The sequence below is a fragment of the Mytilus galloprovincialis genome, chromosome 4, assembly GCF_965363235.1.
Source record: "Mytilus galloprovincialis chromosome 4, xbMytGall1.hap1.1, whole genome shotgun sequence".
Lineage (NCBI taxonomy): Eukaryota > Metazoa > Mollusca > Bivalvia > Mytilida > Mytilidae > Mytilus > Mytilus galloprovincialis.
The window spans coordinates 60,561,531-60,589,087 of NC_134841.1; the positions used below are offsets into that span (position 1 = coordinate 60,561,531).

At 31.6% G+C, this 27,557-nt stretch overlaps 2 protein-coding genes across 2 annotated transcripts in view; one reads left to right on the plus strand and one right to left on the minus strand.

Annotated features, from left to right (window-relative positions):
* Positions 1 to 27,557, plus strand: part of LOC143072600 (phosphatidylinositide phosphatase SAC2-like) — a 238,401-nt gene that overhangs the window by 69,001 nt on the left and 141,843 nt on the right. The gene's annotated exons all lie outside the window — the stretch shown is intronic.
* Positions 10,231 to 13,780, minus strand: LOC143072601 (octopamine receptor 2-like). Its single transcript, XM_076247632.1, has one exon. The coding sequence runs from the start codon at positions 12,450 to 12,452 to the stop codon at positions 10,761 to 10,763; it is 1,692 nt and encodes a 563-aa protein (XP_076103747.1). The 5' UTR covers positions 12,453 to 13,780; the 3' UTR covers positions 10,231 to 10,760.

The window sequence follows — 27,557 nt, forward strand, 5'->3', positions numbered from 1 at the left end:
ACTCCTTTGAAACCACACAACAGAATTTCATGAAACTTTGTAGATAATAAGGACATACTATGTAGATATGCATATTGACAGAAAATTATGATTCAATTTTTTTTTCTTATACAATTTTCTTTTCTTACCCTTATTTCATTTCTCCAATGACAATGTGGGGACGGTGGGGTATGTGAGCGCGCTCACTAAGGTTCTTTAATTTTATTTATGTTTATGTTTATATCGGGTTATGTGATCGTAGGATGAATTCAGAGGTCATCTCTATAGTTTATTAAATGGCGTCAAGACTAAAAAAGGAACGAAAGGTACCAGAGGGAGAGTCAAACTCAAAGATTGAAAATAAACTGACAACGCCATGGCTAAAAATAAAAAGACAAACAGACAAATTATTATAATAGAATGAAAATAAAACGCACGAAATTTCTGATACATAGTATCGTGTACATGCATTTTTATCAGTTTATCTAAAACTTATTGTTATTTGGATATACGTTTTTGAATCTTATTAATCAATTATGTGAACTTTAGTCATATCGGTGAACATGTCATTGAATTTGACGGCTAGTGCTCCTTAAAGCAACATTCAAATTTATTGCTCACAATCTTTGCGTGTAATTGACATGTCCTTCGTCAAAATGATGAAACAAGAGAGACTCTCTGATTTGTATTCAAGTAACAGCCCTTTAATTAACATTTTTAGAAACAGTTATTTCATTGCAGATTTGGCACAGAATTTCATCAATTGATAAATAGATAAAAATGTAATAATTAAACTGCACGGTTCATTTATGCGATAAAGCATAATGTGGGAATTATGTAACGAGATGAATAGATTCTAATGAGATGCATTAAATAGCGTTGAAGTCGATACTAGTTCTCACAGCAATGAATGGTTTATTAAATCATTTTACGTGATCAATTTACTGTAATCATATCTTATAATTTCATTTCCTTATTTCCTTAAGATTTAAAAATTCAAATTTTGCTTCCTAGAAGCATTGTCCTTACATCTAGGCTGCATTTGGAAATTTTTATTCTTTAAAAGGAAAGTTCAAACACAGTATTTGGCTTGAGAACTTGGTTATTGGCTAATTAGATTTGTGAGATGTATGCCATTTAAAATAATAGACTTTTAAGAAAATATTAAAAACAGCGTTTTAATTACTTGTTTGAAAATTATACTGTGACTTGACTGTAAGTCTTGATCTCCACATATTGCAGTTTATTCAAAATTATGCGCAAATTACTTGTTTAATTAAACCAAACTGTTCAACTGGTCAGAAATTTAAACTAACTGTGATAATAAAAATAATACCGAACTCCAATGAAAATGCAAAATAGGAAGTCCCTTATCAAATGGCAACATCAAATGCTTTAACTCATAAATATAATGGAAACAACTGTCATTTTTCTGACTTAGTACATGTATTTTAAACGTTGAACAGCTATTTACGGTTATCTTATTGCTGGTAGTCGAACACTGATTTTTCACATATGAACTTCCCTTTTTCTTTCTTTGTGACTCAACTCCTCATCTCCAAATTCTATTGTCGACTCTTTTTATGGTTGTTGTGTAAACCATGGTCTGCACTTATGTAATGCTCGATTATACGGAATTGATATGACAGGACTTATCGTTTTGAATTCTACACCAGAGTTCAGTATTTTTGATATTTTTACTTTTCCACTTGTGTTTAAATATTTTGCCTAGTGAATTATATTCGCTGACTAGTTGCACAATTTCTTTGTGTGGGAAGATATAATGTTTATTTTATTTGATAAAAACTCATACTGTCGCAAATGATAAGAACTTTTATATACTAGTGTATTGGATAAACTCTGTCATTTTCTCGACGAGAACCAAACAATAAACAGGGGAAAGTTACTCTTTTCGATCTCTATCAGCTTTGACTTTCATAAGGTGGGGAAAGTTTTGGAATAAACAACATGTTGTATAAAATTGTTTAGTTACAGCTGCGATCACAATTTACATTTCGTAGACCTCTATTGGATACTTGACAGTTTAATGACTTATTTATATAAAGACCTTGTGGTTGATGACATCAATTTATTAATACATATTTGTTACTTTTTTCTCACTAATTGTTTTATATAAAACTCACTTCCTTGAGATTTAATCATCGTGATTTCATATACAAAAAAGGGGTGTGGTTTCTTTTATCAATGAGAAGCACCCATACAAATATGATATGGCCGTATTGGATAATGAACAAGTGAAACTATCAGCTACTGCTCACTGATGATACCCCGCCGCAAGTGGATAATCTTAATAGTGTAAAAATATGTAAGTATTCGGTAAACAGGAAGTTGTTGAGTGCTGATCTGAAAACGCATCACACGGTATAGCTGACTAGCATAAACCCTGAAACCAAATTTCAGAAATCCTTGTAGTGAAGTTCCTGAGAATAATGCGACGAAAATTTTAAACTTGGCTACCATGTGTAAATATATATAAGTGTTCGGTAAATAAGAAATTGTTGAGTGCTGAATCTGAAAACGCGTCACACGGTATAGATGACTTATATAAACCCTGAAACCAAATTTCAGAAATCCTTGTAGTGCAGTTCCTAAGAAAAATACGACGAAAATTCCAAACTGGGCTATCATGGGATGGACGGACTGACGGATGGATGGACTGACGGGACAAACAGGTAAACAGTATACCACGAATTTTTTAAAGAGGGGGTATAAAAATAATTCCAACACGAAACTAAAAGCTTATTTATAACATTACAATAAACGAAATGCAAATATGACAGACATGGGCATTTAAGGACCGTTGTGTGTTTAACCAAACTAGCTAAGGACATTTTTACCACATGGTAGATTGTGGTTTGTCATTATGTCGTCTAATCTTTTAATTACCAAACGTGATTTATTCCCGAATGTGACTGTTTTGCTGAGTGTGAATTCGCATTATTATAAGACGTGTTACGGTACTTGTCTATCCCAAATTCATGTATTTAGTTTAAATGTTTAATGTTATATTTGTAATTCTCATCGGATTTTGTCAAATGTGTTGACGTCTTTTCTATTATATTTATGTGTTATGGAAACAAAAATTAATCACCGCCGTCATTTATTAGATTTTATTTTGGTCAACATAATCTGTACGATAATTTACGTTTGAAGTTGGATTCATAACAAACTGCATATATATAAATGCAATATCAGTATTTAGTTCTATTTTAATCTTTAATCAATCCTAATTCTATCTTACTTTTGAGATATAGTTTTTCATATGTGACGTAATTTTTCTGCTGTTTCAGAAATTTCATAATGCCTTTTCACCATCGTATGTGACGTAATTTTTAATGCCTTTTCACCATCGTATGTGACGTAATTTTTAATGCCTTTTCACCATCGTATGTGACGTCATTTTCATAATTTACTGCGTTGAGGCCTGGACTGAGTCGGGTGTGTCTATTCTGTGTTGGTCATTCATTATGTATTCGTGTTTGTTTTATGTAATGAGTTAATACTTCAGTTTCATTATGTATATCTGTTATATTCATTTGATAAAATTTACTGTTTGCAATAGCATTAATTGTTCTAAATAATAAGGATGTTCTTATCCCTAGCATAAAAACTTACCCGTATTTGACACAACCTTTTTCAACTTTTGATCTTCAGTGCTGTACAACTTTGTACTTTTTTTCGCTTTCGATCTTTATATCTGGGCGTCACTGGTGAGTCTTGTGTGGACGAGACGCGTTTTTGGTGTATTAAATTTTAAACCTGATGCTTTTTGTTATTCATTAATCATGTGTTTCTTTGTCTAATACGTTTTCCTATTTATTTGTATTGTAGTCCTGTAATATTATGTTGTCATTTCTATGTTATATTTAACATTGCCATTAAAGTGCGAGGTTTGGCATGCCACAAAACCAGGTTCAACCCACCATTTTTTCCTTTAAAAATGTCCTGTACCAAGTCAGGAATATGGCCATTGTTATATTATAGTTCGTTTTTGTGTGTGTTACAATTTAACGTTGCGTCGTTTGTTTTCTCTTATTTTTGAGTGTAAATTGACATTGCGAAAAGACGTGTCACGGTACTTGTCTATCCCAAATTCATGTATTTGGTTTTGATGTTATATTTGTTATTCTCGTGGGATTGTGTCTGATGCTTGGTCCGTTTCTGTGTGTGTTAGTTACATTGTAATGTTGTGTCGTTGTTCTCCTCTTATATTTATGCGTTTCCCTCAGTTTTGGTTTGTTACCCCGATTTTGTTTTTTTGTCCATGGATTTATGAGTTTGAACAGCGGTATACTACTGTTGCCTTTATTTATACAGGACCCTGAACTTGGACAGGAACATACGTTATGTTGCGAGGTTAAATGTGTGTGAGCGCTGGATGTATCCATAATCTCCAACACTAGTGTGACAATACAAAATAAAAACAAGTTGTTGCATTACAATTACAAGTATCATAACTCGGGAAAGAGAAACAGCAAATATCGAACTTCATAATATTGATGTTATACCGGAGTCCCACTAGGCCACGATCGCACTACGATCCGTGAAAAAAATGGAAATTTTGATGATCGTAGTACGATCGTGTAGATCGCAGTAAGGTCGTATCACGGTCGTGGTGAGATCTTCAAGATCGTGATGAGCGTGGCTAATTTTGAACATGTTCAAAACAATCGTGGTCGTAGTAGAAGCGTAGTAAGAGCGCACTAAGATCGTGGTAAGTTCGCAAAGGTCGCTGTACCATCGTGGCGAGAGCGGGGCGAAAGCGTGATTCTATTCGCAGAGACTGGGCTACGATCTCACAGCGACGTTATTACGACCTTACTACGACCATCACGTTCTCACCGCGACCCAACTACGCTTCCTCTACGACTATAACACGCTGTTCACGAACATAGTACGATTCTAGCACACCCTTTGCCGTCCTCATCACGCTCTTTCTACGACCTGACTACGTTCATACTACGACCATAATTCTCATTGTCATTTTCGCATAAAATATATAATAAAGCTTCCTATATTTTGTTTTTCTGTGTGTAATTATCCATTTGCTCTAACGGCTCAACCATGCTTCTCGTTTGTCTATAGAGTAGACCGTTGATTTCTCATTTCCGTGGTTTACACTATGTTTTTTGGGTCCTTTATACCTTGCTGTCTGGTGTGAGCCAAGGCTCCGTATTGAAGCCGTATCTTGCGCTATAATGGTTTACTTTTATAAATTGTTACTTGGATGGAGAGTTGTCTCATTGGCACTCATACCACATCTTCTTATATATATATATATATATATATATATATATATATATATATATATATATATATATATATATATATATATATATATATATATATATATATATATATATTGACACATCTGTGTCATCTCTGTTATCGTTCACTTAAACATATGGTCGTCAGTTGAGCTTTATGGACCAGTATACGTAATAGGTTGGATTGGTCGGTCCGACATCTCTGCTTGATCATGGTTCGTTACTATCGGAGCTCTATCTGACTCTTAATTTTGTTCAACCCCTACCACCACGCCTACGTGTTCTAGTAGATTTTGGTGGCATGATTGTAGTGTTCCCGAGAAATCTAGGCATTAATCAGAAATAGAAGGAAAGAACTGTATTGATATGGAACATGGTGTTGATGTTTTTGCCGAGAACGTAGAAAGATCGCGGTATGAACGTAGTATAATCGTGGTAAGAACGTATTATAATCGCAGTAGAAGCGTGGTAAGATTGTGTTGCAATCGGATAGCTCGTGGTATGGTCGTAGTGAGAACGTGAAGAGCGTAGAAAGATCTTGATAAGCGCAATGAGGTCACAGAATAAGCGAGGTGAGAACGTGGTATAATCATAGCGCGATCGTTGTAGAAGCGTAATGAGGACGTAGTAGCATCGTGAAAGCAATAAAAATTTACATTTCCATGCCGCTCATACCGCGACCTCACCATGATCTGAATTTAGTTTAGATTTCGGTGAGCGTGGTGCGATTGTGGTCTAGTGGGACTGGGGCTTAACTTATTTTACTGCACCAGATGCACATTTCGACGATTAATCTGTCACAAGTGGTCCAAAACATTCCATCAAAATTTTGTCCGTTTAACGTTTTGATTTAATCAAAATTTAGGGGATGGCTTTATCAAATTATTTTATTAGTTGTATTTTTTTATAACAATGCTCTTCTCCATTTAGTTGTATGCGTCCCGCTGAGTTTTGCCATAAAGTCGATTGTTTTCTCAGTTATAACCATCGAAACTGGCACATTAACATGAAGTTATAATGATATCATGTTTGTGGTATGATACTCTTTCATTGGATTTAAGCTTTCATTCTCATCTTTTTGTTATTGAATATTAATCCAAGTGTCAAATTTATTAATCATTTTTATTTAATATTAAAGACATTAATATTATTAACCAATCATCATTATTTTAGATATTTGATAATAACGTTTCAGTGTCGAATCAAGTTCATATTGACATCAGGCAATACTTGCACATTGCAAATGCATATACGTTTCACCTTCTCTAAATATTGTTTATCTAAATATAATAAATGGCCATTTAAATTGAAATATACATTATTTTAAAATAAAAATCTACTTCCAAAATGTTTTGACTTCATGGAGGTATGCTTTTTTTTTTTTTTATTATTATTTGTATGCATTACCCGTGATCGAATTTGTTATTTGATAAGTAATTGCCGTGATTTGACTCTATAGTGTAAATCTCCATGGAGTTATAGTTGCAATTGTGATCTGCGATACCTTATCTGTTGATTGTATTAGTGACACTTTGTTCAAAAACTTGCAAAATACTGCTAACCATTCTGTTTTATTTGCAGTAATAATTTAGTTTATTGTTGGCTTGACCTACAGTTCGTATTTCCTTATCAAATTAGATTCGTTTACCATTTGCGAAAAATCTATGTTCTATCGTACGCTATAGAACTAAATAGATATAGATAAAAGTAATAAATAAGATACTATGGACGAAATTATAACCCAATTTCTATTATAATAGTTCACGAGAGACTTTGATACCTATATATCATGCTTATTGTTTTGTTTTATCTGTTGGAAGAAAAACTCGTGAGTATAGAAAATAGACAGAATGAATGAAATGCGAGCTGATTTAACTAATGATAGAGTAATTGTAGAACATCTCCTCTGATAATGTCATAATCACCAACTGTGTTCATGTAAGCATTAAACAACGCGATTAACATGAGAGAAAATTTAAAGATATAGAGCTTAAATGACGTTGAAGCATGATTTATATTGTAGTGAACGTTATAACCTTCAAAAATCCAATCTATTACTTCCTTCGAAAACACTTTTGTGCCTTGTGTTGTCAGTCACAACCAAGGTTCAGTAAAAATGTTAGAGGTTTACCATTATCATGATTATGTGATACTATTTATTGCAAGTTCTTTTTTCTTTTAAGACATAATCATTAAAATCATCATTTTATTTGTAGGAAAGATTTACAAGATTAAGGGTGTATACTTTAATAAAACAAACTCTCTTACACCACATTATTGGAAGATTAAGAAATGATGAATGCAGTTATTAATTTTTTCTTTAGTATGTAGCAGTTTTTTATAGAATTTCGGAAATGTTTAGTTAAAATGATGTTTGGAGTCTTGAAATACAACCTATTATAAAATTGTTATATTCATTAGGCGACATGGAAAATTGGATAAACTCGTATAGCTTATTTTGAAATTCTAACATTTCTGACGTAAATATTTTTAATGTTTACCCTAACTGCTTTGTTTTAATATTGTCTTTTTGTCAATTTTGGCTTCAGTTGCTTTTGTCTCTGGATTTAGATTTTTTATTTTTCGGTTTATATCTTCTCATATTAAAATATGTTATTCTCATATGTAAAATTGATTCCATTCTAAAAAATTGTTCAAATCAATGTAGACTTCTCTTGTTGCCTTTTAATGCAATAAAGTTATGAAACATATAACAGTATTATACTCTGTTTTGTAGTTAACTCTGCGTCATCTAGATAATTGGAAAGCAATCGAACTTATCGAACCAAAATTTAATTATATTAGATCGAGCAATGTTATTTTTGAAAATTGCTTACTTTTATTTATAAGCATTACAGCATAAATGGAAAGGTGTCTTGCTTTGACACTGGATCATGCACTTTGTGTTTACTCGTTAATCTCAAATGTCGTTCATTAGAATTTGTATTTTGAATTGATCATAGAGCAAACAACAATCTATCAGATAGACATGTTGGTATATTGACTTTCTCCTTTTTTGAATTTTGGAAGATTTATCTTTTTCAAATGTGAGAGAAGATACTACGGTGCAGTCGTCGTGGAATAACAGGTAACATGACCAACAGAAAGTGGACAAAAAATACCAACCACTATTCGAACTTAAGTTAAAGCATAGAAAACCGCACCAATTTGATTTGAACGATAGACTAGCGCTGAACTATCTTAACAGTTGTATTGATGTTTCTTCATCGGAAATATGGATGAAATGTCTCACAGAAGGTAGTTTTACCCGACACTGACGCAAATTTTCTACCAGAACAATAAATAATTCTGATTATTTCCAATATTTTGTGTTAATTTTGGTATATAGCAAATGTCTTCGACTCGGTGGTCGATTATTGCATGAGAAAAAAACAAATTATAGTGTCGTGTTAAAGTACTTTCATCAAATCTGACAGCCGATAGATAAGTTTAAAATAACAAGAAACAAGTCTGTCGATGAAGACGGTAATGCATGTTTTAAAACAAGATAATGTAGTTCGAAATAAAAAGTTATCAAGTAAATATCTGTTAAAGAGGGGAAAAAATCAGAAAGTATATCTTCTTTTATTCAAAAACAACTGAAAATAGAGATGAGTTTTACAATTTTCTTTTAAACAACCTCAATATTAGTTAGAGTGCTAAATTATTTTGATATATATCATTGGCATTACACTGTTACAGTTCTCAAATATTGGAAACCTTTACCTATATTCATGTTTTCTTCTACGTATGTGCCTATCGGAGAGTTATATCACATATCTTTGACATTTTTATCATCTTTATCAATGTATTAAGCTTTGTCAGTGCATCTTCAAATTTGAAAGTGTTTTTCATACGTCTTTCAGGCAGACCACACAGGTCTTACAGCTTCTTTTATCTCGTTCCATTTACCATTGCTTTAGTAATATTCAATCGCAAGTCTACCGCATACATTATTTAGCTGATCGTCTGAGAGTTTTAAATCTTGATAATGTGATATTTTTGCATATTTTATGGACTTTTTAGTGCATGCTTTCAATTTGACATTTTGATTATCTTTTGCATCAGTAAAATTGTCATGTATAACTTAATAGTAGCAAGTAGTTAATCATTGAAATGTAGATTTGTTTTGTCTTGATGTTGAGCTCTAAAACCACATGTTCAAATGTAACGGAAAATGGAAAGTTATGTTTGTGTTAGCGGTATGACGTTTGTATGTATTATTCATTTATTTCTTTTTAATTTGATATGTAACATTTACGTAAGGGGAATTTTCATGAGGATGAATCTTTATGAGGCGAACATTATAACAAATTCACTGCCCCCTGTGATGTTGAATTTTTTTTAAAGATAAGGTTTTAATTAGCAGTGTATACTTCGTGTTGATTCTAATGTTTTGAATAAATAAACGTATATTACTTTCTTCGTTCTTACACAGTACGCTATAAGTATGCTCGCGGTCCACAGCTATCGTACATAATCCCCAAAATATCGTTTTTTGTTTACTTTACTTCTGTTGAGTGTAAGTATGAAGGTGGTTATTTGTTCGGTGGCAATTGTGTTATGTGGATTCATGGCAATGACAAATTAAACCAGAAAACAGATTTGGTAGGTTCTTGAGAAAGGATAGACTATGAAAGAATGGAAATTAGGTCTGCCACTAGACAGAGTTGTATTGGTTTATAATTAGCCAATAATCAATCCTTGTAATTGGTTAATTATATGAACATTCTCCCGAAAAAGCCGTTGGTATTAATCTATAGGAAAATAGTACATTACTATCACTCATTTGAGACAACACTAATTTCCAATCAATTTTATTGACTGCGATACTTTAATCTCTTTTGAGAAATTATACAGCTGTGAACTTACAGTTTACACCTCTGTCCAAAATGACTGGACGCACAAAATCTTTCCACAATTCTGAGAATTACTTAAAAGAATGTCTTAATAGCATGGGATCCAGAGGAGCAGTAGAGGGATAAAAACCGATAGGTCGATTTAAAACCAAAAAATATGGCAGAAAAAAAAACCCAAACAATTACTCAGAAAATCTAAGATTGAACCGGATGAATTCCTGAAAAAAACCTAGGGGCGAAATGTCAGTAGTTCTTGTTCGACTACTTACCCCAGCTGCTTTACCCCTGTTAAAATATGTTGATGCGTCTTATCAGATAAATATGTCCTATATCTCTATTAAACTTAACGAACGTCATAAACCATTGGTTAAGTAAATTCTCTTACCCAAAGGATGGCTTCAATTAGATATGAACGGTATTACTATACAACAACAAAAAACCGCTGCTGAGGATACAAATCTATGACAAAAAGTAATACTACAGGCTGAGATTCTATTGTTTTAGTAGATGATAAACGTTCATATATGTTTGCATGTCATAAAGGTTGTGTTATCAAATAAAAAATATAAAACATTTCATTTTCTTACCTATATATTGAAACAAAAGAATATTTTATTATAACCATACTTATTTCCTAATGTCTCCGTTTCTTATGTTTTGATCGTCTAATTCCAAGAATGATCTCAAAGGCTCTACGGAAGTCATCATTGAATAGAGTATATAAAATAGGATTTATACCGGAGTTAGCATATCCTAGCCAGATAATGGCAGCCTGTATATGAATGTCAAGTTCACAATTATCACAGAAGCTTCGGATTAAATACATGAAAAGGAAAGGGATCCAACAAAAACAGAAACATGCCATTACTATTGCCATTCTTTTAGTTGCTCTTTGTTCTCTCAGTTCATATTTACTCTTTATACCAGTCATACTTTTATTCCGTAGTTGTATTGCACGTTTCCTCAAGGAACTGCCTTTTTTTAATTTTAAAGATTTCTGACCTTCACTGTCACGTCTTGGATTATTGTTGTTTTTATTAGAACGTTTAATAATCAAACAATTGAACATAGGAGAACATGACTTACATGCACATCCACTGCAGCATATATTTTCTTCCTTATAACTGACAGTGTCACCAGAACTATCGTCCATTACTATCCCGTTCTCATCGTTATCGTCCGTTGAACGACTAGGTTCAATGTGCTTTTTCTTCCCATTCATTGCAGATACGGGTTGTTTTGTTTTTGGACCAGCTTGTGTTTGCTGTTCAGCTGACCCTTTCACATCGTTGCTAACGGTAAGCAACATTGTCGAACTGTTAGTTTTAAGATCTTTTTCGTTATTAAGATTATTTCCTTTTGACTTTGGGTCGTCTGTAGATTTCCGTAAAGGTCTTTTAGGAAACGGACTAATTTGAGTGGATTTGTCTTTCATGACAATAGGTGACTGTAAGTCTATTTGAGTTGTGCATGATGTAGCTGTTTGTGGATTTATACAACTTGTTTCATTGTCATTATCAATGTTACAATGCTTCTTTTTATGGCGAGGTTTTAAAATTCTTGTTCTTTTCTTTAATACTATGAATATTCTAATATATAAAAATGTCATTAAGAAAATTGGTATGACAAATGAGCCCATAGCAGAATAAACTACATATCCTCCTGTCTGAAAAAGTACGCATTCATACCGGTTTATTTTCGGATTATACCGATACAAGTTCGAAATCATATCTCGCCATCCTATAAATGGTGCGAATGATACTATTAAAGAAAATAACCACACAAAAATAATATAAATTAAGGCTCTGACGGGAGAACGTCGTTCAAAATACCACACTGGATAAATAGTAGCAGTGTAGCGGTCCACAGCAATTGTACATAATCCCCAAATAGATGCTGTACAGTTTAAAACGTCGATGCACAACCATAATGTACACATAGTCTCGCCGAAAACCCAAAAACCTAGTAAATCGTGAACTGTGGAAAGCGGAAGGACAGTTATGGCTAAAAGTAAATCGCTGACAGCTAAGTTTCCGATCAAACAGTTTGAAATTGAACGAAGATTTGGAAATTTGTAGAGTGCGCATAGCACAAGTATGTTTCCAAAAATTGTCCAAAGGGTTATCACAGCTAGGACCAAGGCAACGATGACTAGTAACGGAAAAGATGAATGAATAATAGAACACACAGGATCTTCCAGTTTCCATCTGCTACTGTTAGAATCGCAAACGTTTTTAAAAGTCTCGTTTGAAGTTTCTAAACTGTTATTCATATCATAAAATCCTGAAAGATTAAATTGTATATTGTTATAGACGTGTTCTTCCATGTTGGCACTTTACTTAAAGAATGTATAGAATATTTCCAAAATCCATTGAAAAAACTTTAATCGTCTATGTAAGTATAAAATTCTCACCACATTGCATTTTGGCTTCCGTAATGTACATTGTCGCTAAGTAAGTCCTTGCATCACTGTATATCGTATGTGTCTTATTGAAACCACGCATGGAAAATTAACCGCTAAGTTGTAAATCCATTTTTATCCTTTGAACATATTTATCCGATATGGCACTTCTTTATTATGTGTAGCACTACTGACTTGTCAATATCCTTCTCAGAATTCTATCACGTTGTTCATTGGCGATGAAATACAATATTGTAAACAAATCATATTCGCATAATAAAGGAAATCAAAAGTGATCAACGGCAAGAGTTTTATTCTTATGAAGGACTATTTTATCAGATAAAATTCGTCTCTCAAGAATTATCCTCAGTTGATTTTGGAATCCTTTTTGGATTTGACGATGAGAAATATTCATATATTTATTTTCAATTTCATGTGTCACCAATTCGGTCGGAACAAAAGTATTTTACAATTTAATTTGTTTTTCCGCTAAGCATTCCAACATTTTTCAATACACTAATACGAAATCCTTTGAGGAGATAAATTAAATCTGAGAAGATGCTTGTCTTATTAATGTGCTTTATAACATAGTCCAGCCTCTGATTCGCCAGGAAGTTTATGGTAGCAGTGAATTGTATATGCTGATAGAATTGACAATGTCGATTCTTAGTAGACACCAATCTAATTTGATTTTTTTATCAAAGTTTGTTCGGTTTTTCTTTCAAAAAAAGTGAGACAGTCTAGATATATTGTACAGGAGAACATAAGGTGAAATGTGAACCCTAGTACTGCTTTGATAACAATCATTCGTTATATTTTGACTACTGTATTTTGACTGTCAGATCTTTATACACAATTACTAAAGATGATGACATCTAGCATGTACCATCAGATCGTTGGTTAACGTTTTTTTTATTACGATTTGTTTTCGTACATAGAATGATTCTTTCAGTTCCCAATAGACAGACAAACAGATTTCGTCCTAAGCTATTTAGTAAATTTTCCATAGGAACACGGACATTTTAACATTTATCTCAATCATCTGTATAGGTTATTCTTGATTATTTCAGGTTGTTTCCTATAATCTAAACAAACAGTTTGATCAGTCTTTGTCTTACTTTATTATCTCTTCTTGGTTATATTTAAGAAGCTCCGAAAGTTTCAGTATTTTTTTTTCACATATGACAATTTGATAACACTGTTGATTTGTGTAAGTATAGTAAATCGGCATACATTGTTTCCGTAGGTGATTTATCTTCAAAGATCTCTGCAAATAGAAAAGAAATCATGACACTGGTACATCCATCATTTAACATTTCCCATGGACAAGGTTTCTTAGAAATGTGTAAGTTGTCTTAATGGACGGGTTGTGTCAGACACTTTTTACTACTTTGGATTGTCAAATGTTACGTTGATTAATTTAAGGTCGGCATGCACTAATGGCACTTTTTGGTGAAATTTTATTTTTATGCTAGTCGGAAATTGCATAATTATTCAAAATAATGACTTAAATGGCTTGTTTGGTGGACAGTCTTAATGGTGCTTGCTAGTCACACATTACAGAATAACCTCAATCTTTCATATGTGTAGACATTTTCTCGGGTTTCTCATTAACCAATTATTTTTTGGTTATTTGTTTATTGCAAAGGCCATAAAAACTGGTAAATACAGTCTGTTATTCAATATTTCGTTACTAACTCAGAAATTCATTCCTATAGTGTTGCATGAAAAATGTAATGTTTTCTGGAAGACTAAGTTAGCCAAAGCTACAGGTGTCACTTTGTTGAATATAAGAGTTATTTGACAATTATCATATTACTTCTGTACAATGAAATATGCTGATTTCATAAAGCTTATGTAATTAGTTTCAAATGTACCCAATAAAGCATTATTGTTTGTAAAAATTGAAAAAAAATATCCACTTTCATTTGGGCATCACTGACTATGTGACCAAAATTATAAAGATTACTTAAGAGAGAATTATTTTTAGTTATTAAAAATCATATGGAATTTCCGTATTGCTTTTCAAGATAACTCGATCCTCAATCAACACTAGCAATGTCATTTAATTTTAATTTATCAACTTAAATAAATCAGATTCAATTTAATAATGATATAGCAATATATTAAGAACATAATAATAGTCCACAGATGCATCTCACAATGTAAAAAGGCGGTTTGGGGTTGGTTGAGCGGACTATACAAACTGAAAACTAATATTGCTGTATCCGTATGCTTACTCTTATTAAACTTACAGATACTAAGTTGTAACTACCAGGACACTAACAATCAAAACCATGGAGTAAACAAAGACTCATAAAACCAAAGGACATTTACATCAGCAGTTATAGATAATAAATAAAAAAACAAAACGAACGCCACTAAAAAACTGGGAGTGAAATCAGGTGCACCGAAAGGGTTAGCAATATACTCTGATGAATTGCTTTATTGAATGTATGATGCATATTCATTCGTACATGGACGGATATTTACTGCTTATTATCTTCTAGTTATACAGTATTAAAGAGCACGAAACTATTTTGCAGCCTTCCTGTTGAACGGAATATTTCACTTTTGTCCCAATTATTGTACTTTCCATCGTCTTAAAAAGCATTGACATTGATACAACAAAGTAATGCTGTAATTCACTTATCTTATACCGTGTAGATATTTTAATTGAAAACAAGCAGATTTAATTATTATTCTTGGACCGATCATGTTCTGTTCGTGTGTATTGGTTGCTCACGATTATTAGGCGTTAATTGACGTTTCTGCTCATTTTCTTTCTTGTTTAATGTATTGTATGATAGCCGGAGCAGCATTACTAGATTTAGGGCTAGGTTTTATTTACAACTTGATAGAAAACTTCTATTAAGCGATATTGGTCTGACGAAATCAGACAGAAAATGTGTTGTTAATTGCAGTTTTACATCATTTTGTACGGAAAAAAATGGTCGGTTATTGTTCCGTTAAATATAGATAATGGGCTTGTAGTTTTTATTACAATGGAGATCTATAAATGACTTTGAAATAAATTTTAGAGAAGACAGGTTTTTGAAAAAAAGTTGTTTAAGTAAGCGATTTTTTTTTTTAAAGTGCATTGATAGTGTCACCAGTCACCATAAGGTTTAGTATAGATCGATTTGATGGAGAGAAAAAATACAAATACTTTTTTCCGATGATAGACAAATTAACATTTTATATCAATTTAAGAGGTCACAATTCCTCAATTAAGAAATTTATTGCTGGATAAAATGGCTTTGAAAATGTGACACTTTTGTGATTAGAAGCAATTCAAACAAAGTCATAACGACATGTCACGAAAAACTTTGCCGGTATGTGTATCATATTTGGCAATAACTCAGGAAAAGCATAACAATAAAGAATTTATGGCCATTTCATGATAGAACATCAAAAAGTCAAATTCTTTTTTTATGATTGAAAAGTCTGACCTTTAAGTACTATTTTGTTGTCCCTTGTGAATGTTGCCTTTTCATTACATGCTACATTAGTTTCCAGAATGGAGGAAACAAGAATGGTTTATTGGTTTTGTTCTTTATAAATTAGATTAATATGTACTGTGAAACTTATTACAAAGTTGAAATAGTTATCATATCCGTAAAAATCATAAATCTTAAAATCGAGGTTCAATTCGCAAACTGTATGTTTTAGCTGGAAAAAAGTCTTTTCAACGGCTACAAAGTCTACATTGAAAAATATTGTCGTTTTAAACAAGAGAAAATCGGACAATCTTTTCTTTGGTGTATTTCATCTGTTGAAATTTATTTTACAAAGGTGCATTTTGGCGATAGATTAGCTGAACAAAGATGAAAGAGGGGCGAAATATACCAGAAGGACAGTCAAACTCATAAATAAAAAACAAACTGACAACGCCATGGCTAAAAAATAAAAAGACTAACAGACGAATAAAAGTACACAAGACACAACATAGAAAACTAAACACTAAGCAACACGAACCCCACCAAAAACTGGGGGCGATCTCAGGTGTTCCAGAAGGGTAAGCGGATCCTGCTCCACATACGGCACCAATCGTGTTGCTTATTTTATTACAAACCCTGTATATAGTTTTATTCGGAACACTTGTGTTTAATAATAAATAAATGATATTTAAGTCTTATTTAGGTATTTTGATATGAGCGTCACTGATGAGTCTTATGTAGACGAAACGCGCGTCTGGCGTACTAAATTATAATCCTGGTACTTTTGATAACTATTAGGAGTCCACATGTAAAAACATTTTTCTTTCACAATCTATTACTTAAAATAGTTTCTAGTTAACTATTTTCAGTAAATCTTGTCGAGCTTAACGTAAGCTGTTGTGAAACATTCCACGACATTTTCACACTTAATGCACGATCAGATAATTCATATCTATATTGATCAGGAGTCAAATACTGAAATATGAATTTATTTGTTTTCAATCTAACATTGAAAGAAAATGATGAATTAATTTTTAAAACGTAACAGATTGGTTTGTAATTTTTCATTTTTCTATTGCGGAAAGTGATTCAATTAGTTAGAAACAAGACAAGGGGTTGCTAGATCAGGTAGATAGTGGGTTACTTTGTGAATTTTGATAAATGATTTTCTAATTGATGAAAGAATTTTATTTCACTCTGTATATTTCCTTAATGGTTTTTGAATGGAGCTTTGTAATCTATACTTAAGACTTTTAAATATTATTTATAAGACGTTGCTTTTATTCCTTAAATCAAATGATCGCAGATTGGAAAACATTTTATAATAACGAAGTAAACGAAAATAAATCATTGTTGCGAACTCAAGGCGAAAACAATTCGTCATTTTTTTTATGGCCCAAGAATGATCAATGTGTTAAACTCAAGGTTCGTTTAATTTACAAGTATGTACATCTCATCAGCAGTTGCTGTAAATGTTTTACCATACTTGCATGAATAATTTGAAATTATGATTACTAGGTTATACAATAAGCATAAAGCGTTTAACTCAAACAGTAAACTGTTCATCCTTGAATCACCCCAGAACCCTCTTCGTCGCTCTAATATTTTGTCTATCGGATGATATCACTCGGTTTCCAGATCCACATGTAAATCTTAATCAACATTATACTTGATATATCTTGCGATTGAAAAATAATACTATTTCATCGCGATATACTGATATAAGTTGTTGATTTTAATATATACAAATGTTAGGCCATTTTCTTTATTTTTGACAGTTTTAACATCATGTTAAACATTATAACATCAAATATAACCAATATAATTAAATTGGAACCAGAAGAAATAGAAATCCAAGGGCAATACACAACTGGTAACAATAAAAAGCGACGACGCATATTTGTGGACTATCACGGGCACACTAACACGAAAAGCAAACTAAACTAGAAAGATTTTGGGAAACTAAATAGCATTACACTTGCAATGTGTATATTTTAGGTATAATGCTCAGTTATATTACGGAAACTTCAATAACAGTGGTTCTTAAAAGTCATGAAAGGAACCGGGTTTACAATTTGGTATGCTTATAAGGCCTTAAAATAACTCACTAAGTTGCCCGCTACTATACACCGTAACAATCCATATGAAGACATGTTATCTGAGATGACTTTGTTCTTGTTTTTTTAAAGAGAATTGGTATTGATTTTTATTTGATATGTTTTGCATTATTAGTAAAAATGAATATTAAATTTATCTTTTAGATTGCATACTTTCAAGATCATTCAACTCTTACATCTTAGGACTGATTTCATTGTATCAAAAGTTATATGATATGTTTCACAGTTCAAGGATGTAATGAATTTATTTGGCGTAAATGTATGTCCCTGCTTAATACTATGTTTGTAACGTTTTGTCTGCTTCATATTCTTTTGTCTGCAAAGTCATTATTTTCTCCTCCGTATAACATAAACTATTATCGCAGCACGGCATGAGATAATTCATTTGACTTTTTATTTAATAGAAAAATGTTTTCTCTAGGTATTGTCATGTTTTTTTCTCTCGTAAAACTTAAATGTATAAAATGGAGAAGAAAAAAAAAACAATTTTAATTCCAAGAAATATTTCACGTTTGTTACATGGTAACGGTTGCTGTCCAAACTGATCATGAACAGTAGTCACTGAAATTTTTCTGAAAAGAGGTGGAAGATATCAAAGGACAAATCAACTAATAGACAACAAAAGATATAAACCAAGGAGATGACAACAAAATCAGAGTTCAAGGAAAGACAAGGTAGTACCATAAGAGTAATAAATAAACAACTAGAATGGCAAACAGAATTAAACAAAACACTGAATATTTTAATAACACGCAAGCCAGTAAATCCTTAGATGAACTCTGCTATTCATTTCTTATAGTAGCGTACTAATTTTGAGAAATACACAAAGAAAGAATGTCGCTGTTCAAGGATTTTTTTCTTTAAACCTATAATCATTTTATTCAAAAGTGTCTGACAGATACATCACTTATTTGGGCACTTTTAAATTCACCGTAACTAAGTTGTCTGATGAAATCTTTTCTTCAGATCTTGCAATAATTACTTGTGCTAGAATAAGGGACACTATGAGAAAAAAAGCATTATCTTGGTGTAACAAATTAAGTCACTTCTATTTATAAATATTATAAATATCATCATCTGTACTTTAACATTGGTTTTTTAAAAAGCGGCTTTATCAGCGTATGATTATGTCATCATAATAGAACTATCAGTTGGTAATATACCGAAAGGTCACCAGTAAACAGATTTTACGCTCCAATACGATAACGAATACGAATATATTGTCAATCACGTTCATTCATTCTAACTATAACAAGACAGGTCAATTAGATATAAATGTTAAGAGTTTCTAAACGGAGCTTAACTTCTAAAAATGATTGACCAAGTTCGTTTAAATGATTGTTTATAAAAGATAGTGCAATTTCAAAGAAATGAAATAAACAGTAGTTTTAACCGTTACCTATTTTCATTTTTTACATCTCTAACAAAACACCATTTTCCAACATTCTAACTGCAGATTCGGAATTTAAATTATTCCACTTTTGACAATTTATATGTGGGCCTCTGTTGAACTTAAGGGCATAGGATACAGTTATAGGGAAGTTAATGACGTTACTAACATAAAAGACGTCAAACTGTGTCATATTGGGAAAAGATGCATTTTCGAATGATTTTTATCATTCAAACTGATTTAATTTGAAAACGAGTTCATGGACCCCTATTTTTTAAAACGACATTTTGTTTCATTTCGCAGGGAGATTATGTGAACCATTTTAAAACTGTAAGTAGTGCAATTTTTTAAATGTTGATAAATATACAGCAAAAAATTACGTTTTTTTTCTCAATTCATGATCATTTGATAAATATGAGTCATTTCTGAATAAAAAATGCATAAGTCTTTAGGATACTTATAAAATACAGAAATTACAAATTATTAAACAAAAAGCAATCTGTGTTTATCTTTTAAAACAAAAAAGTTATGGTTTTCTTTCGGAAGGTAAATTATGGCCTCAAATCAAAATTTCGACCTCATTTAACTCAAAAAGTAGCACATGAATGTAGATTTTTTATTACATATTTGATTTAATCAGGCCAAAAATAGCCTATATTGAAATTTTCATCAAACTGTAAATACGGGATCAAAACTGTATCGTATGCCCTTAATCGAGGAAATGTATATTAACATATATGCTATATAATTTTGGGAATTTTGGATCCTCAATGCTCTTCAACTTTGTACTAGTTTGGCTTTATAAATATTTTAATATGAGCGTCACTGATGAGTCTTATGTAGACGAAACGCGCGTCTTGCGTACTGGATTATAATCCTGGTACCTTTGATAACTATTATGTACTATCAATTACAAACAAGTTTTCGATGATGTCGCCAAATTTACTATCAACTGAAAAAGCTTTTTTGTAGGCGTTTTTATTAAAACATATTTTGTGAATGTTTGATTTTTTTAGTCATTGGTATTGTATTTATGTGATGTAAGTTTACATAGTTTTTGGTCTCAATTGTTGCTGCATTTACCTGTTGTCTTTTGGGTTTCTCGCTATTTTTGTTTGTCAAAGTGACTGACATATAAATGACTGTCACAGAAGTTAAGGGTGAAGTTAGTTATAAAACTAGATTTAAAAAAAACATTTTCTTCGGAAAATTCCTGTCCAACGTCAGGAATATGCCAATTATTTCCCATTCATTCCGTTGTTTGGTCATGTCAAACGTTTGATTTTGCCCCTTTTTCCCGTTTTGAGTTTACCTTGAGTTAGGTATTTTTGACCAACGTTTCTTTAGTTTTGGCTCAGTATAGTATTGGTACGAGATCAAACTATATATATTTGTAAATATACCACCCAAATGATATGGTATATAGCCAGAACAGAATATAACATTTCTAACCAACAGTACATGTATATCACAAGTAAATTTGTAAATATATAAAGGTATAATTCCTCTTGGGGTATTTTTGAAAGGGGAAATTCAATAAGACGTTATTTCATTTGAAATCAATTGCATTTTTTTTTGCTTTGAAACTGTACATGATGATCATCGAGTTAATATTGATATCAATGAATGTGTATATTCCTCTTCTAAATGTAATGTAGTAATTTCTTTATTTAAAATGTTTCAAAAATGATTTCGTGGACGACTAAGTACCATACAGCAATGGCGTTATATCCCCACACATACCAACATGCGTTTGAAAAAGCGAAACCTCAATATTTACCTGTCGACATTTTCGAGAGTAAACATTGCTTTTTTTATAAATAATATTAGTCCGTTTATCATGCTTGCTTAGCAATACCGACATTATGTCGTAGTATGCAACTCAAATGCTAATGTATCATTTTTTTGTTTAGCTGACGATTTTCTGACGGTAATTTGATCTTTGATCAGTAGTACTTATATTGCAAAAACTGTTAAAAACAAACTGACTATCATTGAAACTTACCTTAAATAAATAACTTTAAACAATAGTCGTTGCAAATAATTATAAACGTTGGAATTGATTTCACGTGAAGCATTGTTAAAAACAAGATTTAAAGTAGATTGAAAATCAGAATAAGTTTAATTTTCTCATTTCCGTTTTGTAACAACTCCATAAAATTGCGCTTGTTTTTTGTTAAGATGAAACAGGCTTGAAATGCAGCACTTCAAATAATTAATTTCACTCTTACTTCTGTTTGGCAGTTGACAGACAGCTATGTATAAAAAACCAATTTGAAATAAAATTCATTTCTGAGAGAATTAAAATCCGATGTTCCAACTGTTTCTTCTTGCAGCAGTTAATGCAGCTGTACATAACACAAATGAACGTTGAATATTTGTTTTTGGTGAACTAAGCTATAAAGCATTTTTCTTTACCTTTTATTGTTTTGCAATAACATTTCATCATTCCATTCTTTAATTGAAGATTGTTTGTATGAAACGACTAACGTTGACAATAAACTATTTATAATATTTCAAAATATTTGCTTAATAGCCTGAAATGTGTCCATTCTGTTTTAAAGTTGTTACAACCTATGGATTTATGACACTGATCATGGAAATGTCGTCTGAAAGGGTATGACAGTTAAACTGGTCTACACTTCCATCTATTTAAGCTACGCTCCGAAGCTAGTGTAGCGAAACGCGAACTCAACAGGTGCGCAGTTTACCCTGTAGTCGATGCTCTTTTCGTGGCAAAAATATTATTGATTAATATAAAATTCAGAAGATGTCGTATGATTGCGAATGAGACAACATTCAACTCGAGAACAAATGACGTAAAACAAGTGATTCCAGTGTCAAAGTAAAGTCATATGTAGGCAAAATACTAATATGAGGTTCTGGACTATAATAGGTCTGTTAGCAATAATGAGTTTTTTTTTTAAACCATTTGATTTTTTTGTCAAATTAGTATCAATTTCGATCAAGTAATTTAAGTTTACTCAACAAATCAGATATTTTTTGTTAATAGCTATTGGAGTTTTGAAAGCTGCTTTATCTTACAAAAAATCATTATATAATTTGCTATGTACACATGAGTTCAAAACACATCAGTTTTGATAATTTATTTTATCTAATCGATTCGTGTTTCCCCGTAATCTGCTCTGTGGTGCATGTATTTCCTTATCCTTGCTTGCTTGATGTTTGTCACAATTATCCAGATGTTTTATGTTCAAAACGTGTCAATCCTTCAGTTTGAAACTTTTATTCAGACTACAGTAGATTCTAGAATAAATATGAATAATTTTTCTGTTAGTCCTCTTTTTGCCAGCAGACATTTCTTAATTGTACATTTCTGGTATTATAATGTAATATTTTAGATATAATTCTTCTTTTAATTAATGACATTGTCCTAAGGAATACGGTTTTTATGTACATTGATATTAAATGACTTGCGGTGTTGTTTCTTGATTAAAAAGCTGTTAAATTTTTATTATGAGAAGGTGGTGAAATGGATTTAAATCTCCTCAGAGGATATTTTGGGTTTTGTCTTAGCTAGTTAATAAAATTACTTGCTTACGTTGCTTTCGTTCAATCAACCAGGAGTGAAAAGTTTAATTATATTACTAAATCATCCAGACTTCAATAAGATGGTCAAGTTCCTTAATTCTTAGCGTCTTCACTTGTTTGTTTAGCAATGTAATTATACCATATTGTACCAAAGATACGCGTTTAAATGTCAACATTATATTATGTTACATTTAGATTTTTATAAAGATATGTTTTACGAATTCTTTCATGCACTTATTTCCATTATAATTTCAGATATTTAGAAACTATTCGTTCAATGAACAATCGTTTTTCAAAAGTTTTCAGACTCTCGAAATAATGAAACCTTTTAATATAAAGTTCGGCCTGTGATACTACGTTTTGCAAAACGCTTCGCAACAAATTTCGCACTTAACACATACATGAATCATATAAAAAGTTATCACAGGTATCAGGCTTATAATTTGATTTGCCAGACGCGTGTTGGTGTACATAAGACTCGTCATAGATCCAAATAGTTCAAAAAAATAAAGCCAAACAAGTACAAAGTTGAAGAGCATTGATGACTCAAATTTCAAAACAAAATGTGCCTGGGACCAGAAAATCCTTATTATTTTGAAAGTATATACTTTTGCAAACAGTAAATTTATAAAAATTACCATATAATTGATATTTATGTCAACACCGAAATGCTGACAGACCCAAACTAAAAACAAATCTGATATATTTTCATCATTCGTTGTGATATAAAAGTCGCTTCAGTGGCCTTGTATTTATCTTCCAAGGAAACGAAAAGTACAGAAATTTTACAGAACGATACATGACTTACACACTTACAAACACACAACAAAAAGAATATAGATGCATAAAATTAAAAAAGAATCACAAAGATAAAATAAGGACAAATATATATAAATGGCACCATCAACAAAATTCTTGTTATATAGTATGATACTCCAACAAACAATGTCCTTACATCATAAACAATAATATGTGTCTTTGTATTAATGCAGAAATATAGTATCGACCGTTTAATCTCTTCATATAGTCTAAAATTGTGTTTGTTATTAGAAAGATGTTTCTAAAATTGGAAACTCGGCATGTCCATCCCGATTTTACTCAGTGCATTATTGTCAATATTTGTAATCTGCATTAAGGACAATTAGGAGGATAAGTAGTAAAAATCGTAATTTTTGTCGATATTCCATCGTAGTTTTCAACAGACATCGATATACAACCTTCAAATTAAATTAAATCTTCTTTCAAGTTGAGATTTAAATTATAGCTATGCAAATTAGTCAACTTTATTAATATTCGCTCGTATTATTTAATTTCTGTTAAACATGCGGTTACTTTTATTCTGGTACATAATTCAAGATTTAATTCAAACCAGCCAACTTTTTGTGAATTGTCTTCATCTTACAAAAGATGTATCCTCTTTGGAAAAATTGTAATGCGAGACATATAAAGGTACTTGGAAAAACGTTGTAACAGGTAAGTCGGGGGGGGGGGATTAACTAAGCAACAACAAACCATATAATCAAATAAGTAAGCTCTTTGTCAGATAGAGGAATTAAGGAATATCGTAGGGGTGGTCGTTACCTTATAAAAAAAGACATTTGCCATCATTTTTTTAAGGATGAGCATCAAGTTACATGTTTTTCAAATTAACGTTACAGAATGCATATACACACTGATGATTTTTTTCTTCTTTCGTTAAAGCAAAGCTATCAACATCTTCACATTTAAATGTTAAACTTCATTTCAAAAATGAAAATATACACTTCAACTTTAAGAGAAGAAGTCATACACATGATTTGTGGGACCCCGGATTGTTTCATTTGATTTATGTGAAATATAAGATTTCAAATATGTTCAAAATGACCTGGAAACCATTATGTATGCAACCTTGTACAAACATGTTACATACGAATACTACAAACATTAACTTTACCCCTGTTTTAAAGGGAATCACTTTTTTTTTAATGTGAACGGGAAAACCTTAGGACTGTGAAAGCGATTGTATTAAAATTGATAAAGTTGAATTGGAATTCTGATCCTTTTATATTTTTGCCTCTTTAATTGTTTTTATTCGCGTCTATGGTGCGTCGTAGCATGTTTTTTTTAGTATACATCGACATTAACTTCCGGTCTAAGTGTTTGTGACATGAAGCCTTGTTACCAGTCACTGATTACATGATGGATTATAAAACATAATTATTCAAAGTAGAAGGATTATCGGATTACTGAAATGAGACATAATGTTGAGTTTGGTATTCCTCTTAATGCATTTACTATCATCTAATTTAAGATAGCCTGAAAACGATGAACATGAACTATTTTGTTCTAACAAATACTATAGGAAGCGAAAACGTTTTAGCATGTCCTTTAATATCAGTTGAAGAAAACTAACATGGAACTTTTAGATAAACTATTATTTTAGTAAAACTACTGTTATAAAATGCTATAATGATAGGCTTACATAATCAGTTAAGGTCATTTCGAGCTGCAGAGGTAATAATAATTGTTGAACCAAATTTTACGAAGTAAAACTGAACCATGTCATGAAAGTCAATTCACGTTTGCAAGAATACACACGCATACACTAAAAGAGAATATCTCTTAACGTAAATATGTTTACCTATATCCACTTCTGTAAATGTTTGAATGTGATAATGTGTAAAAAAAAATGAAAAAAAGTAATACCTACAAATGGAAGTTAACTGCAACTGAAATATCACAGATACAGACTGATATTTATTAAGCGAGTGATGATTATATGTGCATAATGTCTTCTCGTGAAGAGGCGGAATTCATAAATAAAATCGTTTTTGTTTTGAATAACACAGTAAATATATAGCAATTAGCGAGGGAGGAAAATTAGACGTGGAAATGCATTTTGCACAATTATCATGATAGGGTGCCAAATTAAGGTGATCAAAGTAGAATATCAACAGATTTTTATTATTATCATTGTGCAAGTTGGGGTTCCACTAGGACATAAAGAAAAGTATAATCACAAAAATACTTAACTCCGAGGAAAATTCAAAACCTAAAGTCCCTAATCAAATAGCAAAATCAAAAGTCTCAAACACATCAAACGAATTGATAACAACTGCAGTTTTCTGTATGTCTCATATTTTTCATCTCGTATTGTTTTAGCTGTACTTATGCCTGGTTTTATATTAAGAATTGAGATACTACCATAAATTGCTACTGCATATTGTTCTTAATATAGAACTTTCTTTCCATATTTGAACCTTTAAAGTTGCCTTTTTAGACTAGTAATGACTTTAAATTAATCATGATGTCGGAAAGTAATTGTCGTGTACGTGGTTACGATCTCTTTTAGTTGCATTCTATCACTGATCTATTTTCATGTTTTAAGTTTTCAATATTATAAACTTATAGCACCAGGTTAGTTTTTTGCTTCATCACTAGGAATATTATGTTGGTTTAAAGACAACATAGTTTAATAAGAAATGTAAGTTAGGAAAACAATGTCATAGTTTGTCAGTTTTAATTCAACAAAACGAATATTCACAAACAGTGTAAGTTGGGTTCTGGTTTCAGAAAAGTGTTTAAAGGAATGATAGATTCCTGGTAAAACAAAAACGTATGGGAAATCCTTCATCATTTTGTTGACACAAATCTTTTAATTTACAGTAAAAGATTATGGAAGACTTCATTATGCTACGAATGCAGTAGAATTCTCCAAGGAAATTAAGCTGACAATTTAATTTCTTTTAAAATTTGTCAACCATTTAAACTGCAAATCAAAATGTAGTCAACGTAATGTCGTACTTAATTCTTTTGAAGATTTTAATCAATTTAAAGCAACAGTTGTTCTGCTTTCTTTTTACAGTTTTATATTTTAATAATATTTTACAAATAGAACCAAAAAGACTGCACTTTTGCATTGGTAAGTAATAGCTCCATGTCAATTATGGATTTGTTAATTTACGACATGGAATGAATTTCTCAAAAATAGATGCAAAGTGCATTAGAAATAATACAAAAAACAAATAGCAAATTTGAAACAAAAAATCGGTAGAAGATGACAAATAAAAAATGTTTAAGGGATAAGGAGTTTAACTTTAGCAGACTCGAATAAGACAGATCAAATGCAGCCAGCTAGAGAAACGTATTGACTAGTCAAAACTAGAGAGAGTGACGTACGGACCAATCAAAAGTAGTGAGAGTAGTGACGTACGGACCAATCAAAAGTAACTAGAGTGACGTACGGACCAATCAAAAGTACCGAGAGAGACGTATTGACTAATCAAAAGCAGCGAGAGTGACGTACAAACCAATCAAAAGTACCGAGAGAGACGTATTGACTAGTCAAAAGTAGTTAAAGAGACGTACTATCCGTCAACAGTATAAAAAATGAAAATAAATGCCAAACTATTTTGTATATATAAATGTAGATGTCTTAATTTGTGGGAGAGTGTTACCGTATACTTTATTATTGATTGATTGATTGTGTAATGATCACTTTATATTATTCATACTTAAAACAATTGCCACCAATCATTTTGACTCCAATTGA

Coding starts and splice junctions, on each gene's coding strand:
- LOC143072601 (XM_076247632.1), bottom strand. CDS start 12,452: ATGGAAGAACACGTCTATAACAATATACAATTTAATCTTTCAGGATTT.